The sequence below is a fragment of the Puma concolor genome, chromosome A1 (genome assembly GCF_028749965.1).
Source record: "Puma concolor isolate L17-30 chromosome A1, mPumCon1.1.hap2, whole genome shotgun sequence".
In the NCBI taxonomy this organism is placed as follows: domain Eukaryota; kingdom Metazoa; phylum Chordata; class Mammalia; order Carnivora; family Felidae; genus Puma; species Puma concolor.
This window is the reverse complement of record NC_141667.1, coordinates 132,074,072-132,085,027: the sequence shown is the minus strand read 5'-3', so window position 1 is coordinate 132,085,027 and position 10,956 is coordinate 132,074,072. Positions and strand designations below refer to the sequence as shown.

At 37.2% G+C, this 10,956-nt stretch overlaps 1 protein-coding gene across 1 annotated transcript in view; it reads right to left on the bottom strand.

The window, feature by feature from the left end:
* Nucleotides 1-267: 267 nt before the first annotated feature.
* MEIKIN (meiotic kinetochore factor) overlaps nucleotides 268-10,956 on the bottom strand; it is a 77,304-nt gene continuing 66,615 nt past the window's right edge. The window contains exons 13-14 of the mRNA XM_025924983.2: nucleotides 10,098-10,221; nucleotides 268-595 (exon numbers count right to left, since the gene is read on the bottom strand). Coding sequence (XP_025780768.1) covers nucleotides 564-595; nucleotides 10,098-10,221 — 156 coding nt within the window. The 3' untranslated portion in view covers nucleotides 268-563. The remainder of the gene's footprint in view (nucleotides 596-10,097; nucleotides 10,222-10,956) is intronic.

Below are 10,956 nucleotides of genomic sequence, written 5' to 3'. Positions count from 1 at the left end.
AAAGGTTTGAGGATGAGGTAATATATCAAATACTTAGTGTATGATTGATTGTACATATTATACATTCCCTGCTTCAGCAAACTTGAGTATAGAGTTTCTTTCAGTCAGACCTGGAATTAGGTCTCTCACTCATGTGGTTTCAATTAAGTTCTGTTAAAAATAGCTTGTAATATAAGCATTTTCATTTTTAGCGCTTCAACAACTTTAATACTTTTAATTCATACAGAGGACAAACTTTGGGAAAAACACAAAGGAAGTTACACAGTATTCTGGTACTTGGCTTTTTATAAACAGCTAAAATATCTAGTTAGTGTACAGTCTTTTAAGATATTTATTCTTATTTTACAATACAAATACACATATTTAAGAAGATACAGAAGAATGTCTCTTTACAGACTAAATTATAAGAATCTTGGTAGAATTTAAACACCAGGATATATCACAAATAATTAGAGAATTTTGATTTTTGAATTACATATAATTTCAGGCAGATATTCTGCTTTATGGACTTTGGCTTCACATTCATGCATATCTTCAAAGTGGTGAAAATTCAGCCACAGCTGCTACATCCTGCCATTTGTTTTTATTATAATATCTGGAGAAAAAAATACAATAATAGATTATTCCATATATATCACAAGAAGGTGACCAATAATTATTAATAACCAGTCTCTGGGGGCATGAGCTCTTGACACCCAACCAATATAGTTTCACTCTGTCCCTTATTAAACAAATCCAGAGGCCATTTAAAAATAAAAATAAAAATAAAAAGAGGAATAGCTAGCACACTCCTTCCTGGACATGCTGAGGTTACTCTCTGAAGTCAGACAATGACATTCCACTGGGAAGTCCAGCAAAGATGGCTGACAGTAGCAACACAAGGCCTCTAACTCCAGCCATATAACCTGGAGGAGTCGATCCAGCTGTGCTCCTCATCCCTGTCTTCCTCAGCAACCACCCAGCAAGAAGACCTTCACATGTCCCTACCCACCCTTCCTTTGTGTTCTACTCCTCTATGCTGTAGCTAAACCCAGGTTCTTCCTAATACAGGATTTTGGGATTCATAATCTATCCTCTGATCCCTACTAAAGACTCGGAGTATCAGTTCTCAGAGTCCAATCTCAACTCCAGCCGAATGTAACTACTTTCAGTTCCTTAACTACCTGATGATACTTTAAGCCCCTGTGCTTCTATTTATCATGGTGCCTCTGCCTAGAAAGCCTATACTCAGAATGCCTCTGAGGGCTTCAGATCATCCTTCAAAGCATCTCCCTATGTATCCCAACACAGTCCTACATATGTGAAAGTACCTATTGGACTTGTTTTACCTATGTGACTTCCTTTATGAGATTACAAATTTCATAAAGACAACTATGTCTTTATCTCAATATTACCAACCACTAACTTCATCTAACATATGACATCCAGTCAATGAACTTATTGAATAAATGAACCAATTAACTGCAGAACTTCATCTTTTTTGACATCGAATCAACAAGAAAAAAAGTGTCTGTTTAAATATAATACAGAAGCCCAATGTATAAAACAAAGAGAAGCAAAACTGTTATGTATAGATGAGCTGAAAAACTCAGAGCCCTATCTACTCTACCCCACATGCCTTATTTGACAGCTACCCAAACTAATGAAAACCAAGAAAGCTAAGTTCTAATTCTGATTCTGCCAGTAGCTGTGTGAATATGAACAAGTCACTTATTCATCTGGCTAAGTCATTTTTATTACATGTAAAATAAGCAAAATAGACCAGATCATTAAAAGGCTATCAAATTTTAGTGCTTACTGGAATCACTATGAGAGTTCTTCAAATTGTGGATTCCTATGCCATATCTCTAGAGAATGTAATTTTCCAGGTCTGAAGTAATTCTGGTGTAGATGGTCAGAGGGCCACCCATCAAGAAACCTTGGACTGGATGTTACTGAAGGCCTCTTTCACATGGATGTACCATTCTCAAACTTCTATTTACCCATACCACCTCATGTATCACTTCTCTTTTGGATTCCTCTTGTGGTTCACTTTCACCACTTTTTTCCCCTCTAATCAGCATTATTAATGATCAAACATCATAATGAGCAGGGGTCCTAGACCATCAAAAGTAAGCTTCATACTGCAGTCCTGATTAGATAACTGCCAAACTAGCTAAAACGTTAAATGCCAGGACTAAAAATAGGCCGTTACATGTTCAAAATAACACGATCACTAGTTAGCTTGGGGCTTTGCTATTTTTATTAAAGGAAAGGCACAGACAAATGGCCAGAAGTTGAAAGGGAATTACTTAAATGAAGAGGCTGCCAAATGAGGTGAGAGTCTAGAAAGAAGCCAGGAGGTGGCATAATTGGTCAGCATACATCAAGGGGTCTCTCTGAATCACATTAAAAATTTCAGTCTAAACACTTGGAAGAACTTCCCAGACACATTTTAGTATTGATTTGTTGCATACTTAAGCCCAGAATTGTGATATTATCTCATGTCATAGACTAATATGCACAGCCATAAAATCAAAAGAAGTTTCTCTATTTTTATTTTATTAAAAAAATTTTTTAAGTTTTATTTATTTTTGAGAGACAGAGAGAATCCCAAATCCTAAGCAGGCTCCACACTATCAGCCCCAATGTGAGGCTCAGAATCATGAACCATGAGATCATGACCTGAGCCAAAATCAAGAGTAGGATGCTTAACCAACTGAGCCACCCAGGTGTCTCTCTCTGTTTTTATTTTTTAACTTTTTTTCTTACACCCAAAAAAATGTACATATATGTACTACAAAGCTTGATGGGTTTTCACAAACTTACCATATCTTTTTTTTTTTAATTTTTTTTTTTCAACATTTATTTATTTTTGGGACAGAGAGAGACAGAGCACGAACGGGGGAGGGGCAGAGAGAGAGGGAGACACAGAATCAGAAACAGGCTCCAGGCTCTGAGCCATCAGCCCAGAGCCTGACGCGGGGCTCGAACTCCCGGACCACGAGATCGTGACCTGGCTGAAGTCAGATGCTTAACCGACTGCGCCACCCAGGCGCCCCCTCAAACTTACCTTATCTATGTAACCAGCATTCAGATAATGAAACAGAACACTACTAGCATCCTAGAATTTCCTCTCATAATGCTTTCTAGTTAATAGTCACTCCCTAATGAGGACATCCACGATAGTGATTTTCATCATAGTTTAGTTTTACCTAGCTTGGTACTAAATATAAGTAATGTGAAATGTACTCTATTGTGTCTGGCTCCTTATGTCATCAATATTGTTGCATGTAATTGCACATTGTTGATGCTCACTGCTACACAGCACTCCCAATGAAAATGAATGTAACACAGTATTGATCCATTCTACTGCTGGTGGGCACTTGGATTATTTCCTGTTTGGGTCTATTATCCAAGTGCTTCTATGAACATTCTAGCATACATCTGTTGATGAACATATATACACACATTATAATGAAGGCCATTATATAAGGCCTTCATTATATACACATAATGGAATAATTATATTCCATTATCTTGGAAGAGTATTCCAAGATATACTCTTGGAAGTGGAAATGATGGGGCTCCATGGTCCAGGGAAATGGAATTGCAGGGTATCTTTTGATCTCAGTGAAATTTCTAGGGGCCTAGTGATATGAGAAATATACCTCCTAAAATAAATTGTAAGTTATTGCTCCTCCTACAACTAAAAACTGATAAGTTGTTGCATCTGGCCCCTCCTACTAGGTCTTTTCAGATTTTGGAGTCAACACATACCTCATTTGAGTATACTACTTCAACCCATTTACCAAGAACCTAAAGGCTACTGGTTTTGAGGAAGCCTTAGAATAGGAGAAGGTTCTACAACAGGTCCAGGCTACTGAGCAAGATGCTCTGACACTTGTACCAAAAGATCTAGCAGATCCAGTGGTGCATGAAATGTCAGTGAGAAATATACATGTTTTATTGGATCCTGTAGGTGAATCACAGCACACAGGTCCTTAGCACACAGCACACAGCACATCTCTGGCATCTCCTGTGAACAACTACTATTTTTTTTTGACAAACAGCTTTTGGTCTGCTACTGGGCCTTAGTAGTGACTCAATACTTAACCATGGAACACCAAGTTACAAAGAGAGCTAAGCTGCCCATCACAAATTATGCACAGTCTGATGCACCAAGCCATAAAGTTAGCTGTGCAGAGCATCACTACACTATCAAAGAGAAATGGCATATACGAAACTGAGCTCGAGCCTGAAAGGCACAAGTAAGTTAGATGAGGAAGTGGCCCAAATGTCTATGGTCCACACTACTGCTATACTATCTTCTCTCTCCCCGCCTGTACTTTTGGCATCATGAAGAATTCTCTCTACAATCAGCTTCCTGAAGAAAAAAAAAACGCCTCAGACTTGGTTTACAGATATGCAGGCACAACCTAAAAGCTCCTTTCTGTGGCATCCTTGAAGAAAATTGGTGAAGGTATATTCTCCCAGTGGGCAGAAAGAACTTCAAGAAATATATCTCAATGTTCCCTTTGTTAAAAGGAAAAATGGCCAGATATGTGGTTATATACTGATTCATGGATTGTGGCCTATAGTTTGGCTGGACAGTTAGGGACTTGGAAGGGACATGACTGGAAAATTAATAACAAGAAAATTTAGAGAAGAAGCATATAGATAGACTTACCTGAATGGGCAAAAAATGTGAACATATCTGTGTTCCCTGTGACTACTAACCCAAGGATGATCTCAGCAGACAAAGACTTTAGTAATCAAGTAGATAAGAAGACCCATTCTGTAGATACCAGTTAGCCTCTTTCCCCAGCCGCCTCCATCACCAACTGATAAACTAATGAACAAAGGGGCCATGGTGGCAGGGACAGTGGTTATACATGGGCTCAGCAGTCCACTAAAGCCAACCTGGCTACCATCACTGATGAATATTCAATTTATTAGTAGGAGAGACCAACACCTAATTCCCAGTAAGGAACCATTCCCTGGAGTGATCAGCCAGCTACCAGGTGGCAGGATGATTACCTCGCACCACTTTCATCATGGAAGGGACAGCATTTTACTCTTACTGGAATAGACACTTACTTTGGATATGGATTTGCCTTTCATGCATGCAATGCTTCTGCCAAAACCACCATCCAAGGACTTAGAAAATGCTTTATCCACCTTCATGGTATCCCGAAGAACATTGCTTCTCATCAAGGAACTGACTTCACAGCAAAAGAAATGTGGCAAAAGGCCCAAGTTCATATAATTCACTGATATTTCTATGTTCCCCACAATTTTGAAGCAGCTGACTTGACAGAATAGTAGAATGGCCTTTTGAAGACTTAGCTAGAGTACCAATTAGGCAGCAATATCTTGCAGGGCTGGGACACAGCTTCCTGTTCCCATGACTTTATGCTCAGCTGTCCTAGAGGTCTTAGTTCCAAAGGAAGGGATGCGTCCACCAACAGACACAACAATGATTCTACTGAACTGGAAGTTAAGACTGCCACTTGGCTGCTTTGGGCTCCTCAGGCCTCTGAATCAACAGACAAAGAAGAGAATTACTGTGCTGGTGGGGTGACTGATCCTGACTACCAAGGCGAAATTTCCTCCACAATGGAGGCAAGGAAGAGTATGTCCAGAATACAAGAGATTCCTTAAGGCATCTCTTAGTATTACCATGCCCTGTGATTAAGGTCAGTGGAAAATTACGACAACCCAATCCAAGCAGGACTAATGGCCTAGACCCTACTTAAATGAGGTATGTATCACCCTACGAGTTTAAGAACTATAACCAGCTGAGGTGCTTGCTGAGGAAGAAAAAAATATGAAATGGGTAGTGGAGGAAGGTAGTTATAAATACCAGTTATGTCCACATGACTAGTTTAAGCAAGTATCTTTGTTTTCTTCCCCCTCTTATTCCCATATCATCTAACATAAAATGTCTTAATAATAAATTCACTTTAATCATAGCACTTGAGTTACAGGGTATCAAGAAGAGCAACCCCCCCCCCCCACCAAGGATTTTGGATCCTCTTCTGGGAAAGGAATTAGCACATTTTGGATTGTATGTAGGACAGGTACATTATGTTAGGCAGAAGTATGACTTTGTTACTGTCTTTATTTACAGATTAAATATGATTTAAGGAGATGTGTATGAACACATACTTGACATGAAGTAGACTGTGATGGTTTGTTGTATGTGTCAATTTGGTTAGGCTATATTACCCAATTATACTAAATAATAATCTTGGTATTGCTGTGAAGATAATTTGTAGATAAGTTTAATATCTATAATAACAGACTAATCTGATAAGAGATTATCCTTGATAATTGGGCCTCACCAATCAGTTGAAAGGCCTTAAGAGCAAAACCGAGGTTTCCCTGAGAAAGAAGAAATACTTCCTAAGGACTGCATCATCAGTTCCCACCCAAGAGTTTCCAGTCTGCCCTATAGTTTTCAGCCAGACCCTACAACTGCATAAGTCAATTCTTTGAAATACCTCTCTCTCTCTCTCTCTCTCTCTCTCTCTCTATATATATATATATATATATATATATATATATATATATATATATCTATATATCTGTATACATCTAGGTCTACGTGTGTACTTATAACCTACTAGTTCTGCTTCTTTGGGAAAAACCTGACTGATATGTCATCTACTATTCCCTACCACCATGCTAATGTCATCAGAGACAGAGATAGAAAAAAGCCTATTATGGGGTCTCTGTCTTTGAAAACCTCATAACCTGAAGAATATGAAAAGTCAGCATTGTGAATTATGTGAGGTAGTAATATATTACTAAGCGTCAAATGAGTAGCACTGAATTAAAAAAAAGAAAAAGACTTCTGTGGATTTAGGGAGTGCTCAGAGCAGACTGTGTAGCAGAAATGGGGACAAGGATCAAAAGCAAGCAGTTTAGTTGGATTGAGGTTTTACATAACCTATTAAATTTCAATTGCTTCATTGCCTGCTTACTCATAAAATGTCCCCAGGCTCCAATGATTAATCAGACATTCTGTCTGATATACAGTCAGGAGAATACAGAAAAACCTAAATTTGGAGTTAAAAAAAACCTCGAGAGATTGAATTCTTCTCTACCACCCAATAGCAGTAAAATCTTGGACAAAATGCATATTATTTTAAGTTCCATATTCTTTACATATAAAATGAGAATAATAATAAACATCTGTCTATTATAAAGCCATAGTAAGAAATAAATGAGATATAATACAAACTTAGCTCAGATCCTTTCACAGAGGAGGTGCTCAACCAATGGTAAGTGAATGTAAAAATATATGAAAAATATTTTCAGAAAGAATGCTACTAAAAGTGAAACCCTACTAGCAAACCAGATTCAACAATACATTAAAAGAATTACTCACCATGATCAAGTGGGATTTATTCCTGGGATGTAGGGCTGGTTCAATATCCACAAATCAATCAATGTGATACATCACATTAATAAAAGAAAGGATAAGAACCACATGATCCTCTCAATAGATGCAGAAAAAGCATTTGACAAAATACAGCATCCTTTCTTAATAAAAACCCTCAAGTAAGTAGGGATAGGAGGAACATACCTCAAGGTCATAAAGGCCATATATGAAAGACTCATAGCTAATATCATCCTCACTAGGGAAAAACTGCGAGCCTTCCCCCTAAGGTCAGGAAAATGACAGGGATGTCCACTCTTACCACTGTTACTCAACATAGTGTTGGAAGTTGTAGCCTCAGCAATCAGACAACACAAAGAAATAAAAGGCATCCAAATCATCAAGGAGGAAGTCAAACTTTCACTCTTTGCTGATGACATGATACTCTATGTGGAAAACCCAAAGACTCCACCAAAAAACTTCTAGAAATGATCCATGAATTCAGCAAAGTCACAGGATATAAAATCAATGTAGAGAATTTGGTTGCATTTCTACAAACCAACAATGAAGCAAAAGAAAGAGAAATCAAGGCATCAATTCCATTTACAACTGTACTAAAAACCATAAAACCCCTAGGAGTAAACCTAACCAAAGAGGTTAAAAATCTATACACTGAAAACTATAGAAAGCTTGTAAAAGAAATTGAAGAAGACACACAAAAAAAATGGAAAAACATTACATGCTCATGGATTGGAAGAACAAATATTGTCAAAATGTCAGTACTACCCAAAGCAATCAACATATTCAATGCAACCCCTATCAAAATTACACCAGCATTCTTCACAGAGCTAGAACAAACGATTCTAAAATTTGTATGGAAACAGAAAAGACCCCAAATAGCCAAAGCAATGTTGAAAAAGAAATCCAAAGCTGGAGGCATCACAATTCTGGACTTCAAGCTATATTACAAAGCTGTAATCATCAAGACAGTATGGTACTGGCACAAAAACAAACACATAGATCAATTGAACAGAATAGAGAACCCAGAAATGGATCCACAAACATATAGCCAACTAATCTTCAACAAAGCAGGAAAGAATATCCAATGGAAAAAAGACAGTCTCTTCAACAAATGGTACTGGGAAAACTGGACAGCAACATGCATAAGAATAAACCTGGACCACTTTCTTACACTATACACAAAAATAAATTCAAAGTGGATGAAAGACCTAAGTGTGAGAAATGAAACCATGAAAATCCTAGAGGAGAAAACAGGCAGCAACCTCTCTGACCTCCACCAAGCAACTTCATACTAGATATGTTGCTAAAGGCAAGGGAAATAAAGGCAAACATGAACTACTGGGCCTTCATCAAGATAAGAAGCTTCTACACAGTGAAGGAAACAATCAGCAAAACTAAAAGGCAACCGATGGAATGGGAGAAGATATGTGCAAATGGCATATCACATAAAGGGTTAGTATCCAAAATCTATAAAGAACTTACCAAGCTGAACACCCCAAAAACAAATAATCCAGTGAAGAAATGGGCAGAAGACATGAATAGACACTTTTCCAAAGAAGACATCCAGATGGCTATCAAACACATGAAAAGATACTCAACATCACTCATCATCAGGGAAATACAAATAAAAACCACAACAAGATACCACTTCACACCTGTCAGAATGGCTAAAATTAACAACTCAGGCAACAACAGATGTTGGCAATGCAGAGATGTGGAGAAAGAAGAACGCTTTTGCACTGCTGGTGGTAATGCAAACTGGTTCAGCCACTGTGAAAAACAGTAGGGAGGTTCCTCAAAAAATCCAGCAATTGCACTAGTAGGTATTTATCCAAAGGATACAAAAATGCTGATTCAAAGGCGCACATGCACCCCAATGTTTATAGCAGCGCTATCAACAATAGCCAAAGTATAGAAAGAACCCAAATGTCTATCAACTGATGAATGCATAAAGATGTGGTATATATTATACATATACAATGGAATACTACTTGGCGATCACAAAGAGTGGAATCTTGTCACTTGCAATTACGTGGATGGAATCAGAGTGTATTATGCTAAAAAAATAAGTCAGTCAGAGAAAGACAAATAGTGTATGATTTCACTCATATATGGAATTTAGGAAACAAAACAGATGAATATAGGGGAAGAGAAGCAAAAATAAGATAAAGACAGAGAGGGAGGCAAACCATAAGAGACTCTTAAGTAAAGAGAACAAACTGAGGTTACTGGCGGAGTGTTTGGTGGAGAATGGGCTAAGTGGGTGATGGACATTAAGGAGGGAACTTATTGGGAGAAGCAGTGGGTGTTATATGTAAGTGATGAATCAGTAAATTCTATTCCTGAAATCATTATTACACTACATATTAACTAACTTGGATTTATATTAAAAATGAATAAATAAATAAATAAATAAAAGTGAAACCCAATAACACTAAATTTCAAATAGTTGAAAACAGTATCCTAGATAAATATATTTAACTCAGTGGCATAAGCTAATTTTTCAAAAGATTAAGTATTTGACATTAAAAATTTTTTCTGGTCAGGTTCTGACACCGAACCAAACTTTTTATAATTTCACCATTTTCACTTTGTACAAGAGCTCTAAGAATACAATTTATAAGCAGACTTCCTGTGCGCATAAGGAATTTACCATGAAAGAATGTTTTATATCACCCAAAAAGTAGGCTCTGCATTCACACTATAGTACCTTGGGGAATATCTTTAGGTGGAGAATATTTCTTCTTCTTTACAACAACACCTTTACTTTTCACTTGTCTATTTCCTGGTGTTGCTCTAATAATACAACATATTTCTGATTTATTTGAAGGAAACTGAAAAACAAAAAAGCAGGTAATGCATAATTCTTCCAGGTACTATATTCGTATGTTGTTTTACTTCAAAGGCAAATATTCTCAACATCCATATTTCATACTTATTAACTATAGAAAGCATTTATGAAATGCTTACTCCACTCCAGACACTAATGAATCAGTTTGAAAACATTTCCTTATTTAATAATCACCAGAAGCAGATAAGGCAGATTATATTTAACACTATTTGAAAATGAGAAACTTCAGTTAAAAGAATTTGGGTAACTTATTTAAGGACACAGAGAGAGTAATGATAGAGTTAAGATTCAAGCATTCCAAAGTGTGAGAGCAAGTCTATATAATTTACTGAATTAAAACATAAATTTAATTTAATTCTGAGCCAAACACTAGATTTCCTTGATTTCTCAACTCAATGAATTTTGACAGCTGCCCATCAAACAGACAAGACAGGCTCTAGATTAAAGTAACACACCTTACTTCTTAGAACTCAGAAGTAGAGATATGTATTTATCAAGGGCTCCTTACATTTTAGGTAAAGCTGGTACAGAAACATCTTCTGCTGTAAAATTCCTATCATCCTCTGTAGTGGATATCTGCTATTTTCCTGCCTAGCATCTTTTCCATTTTTCGGACTCTAAACAGTACCAGAGTTTTCTTGAAAGAATCTACTCATTCTCTTAGGCTGCACACCACCCTTTCCTTATGGCTTAGGTGGAATTGATAGTACTTCTGGGT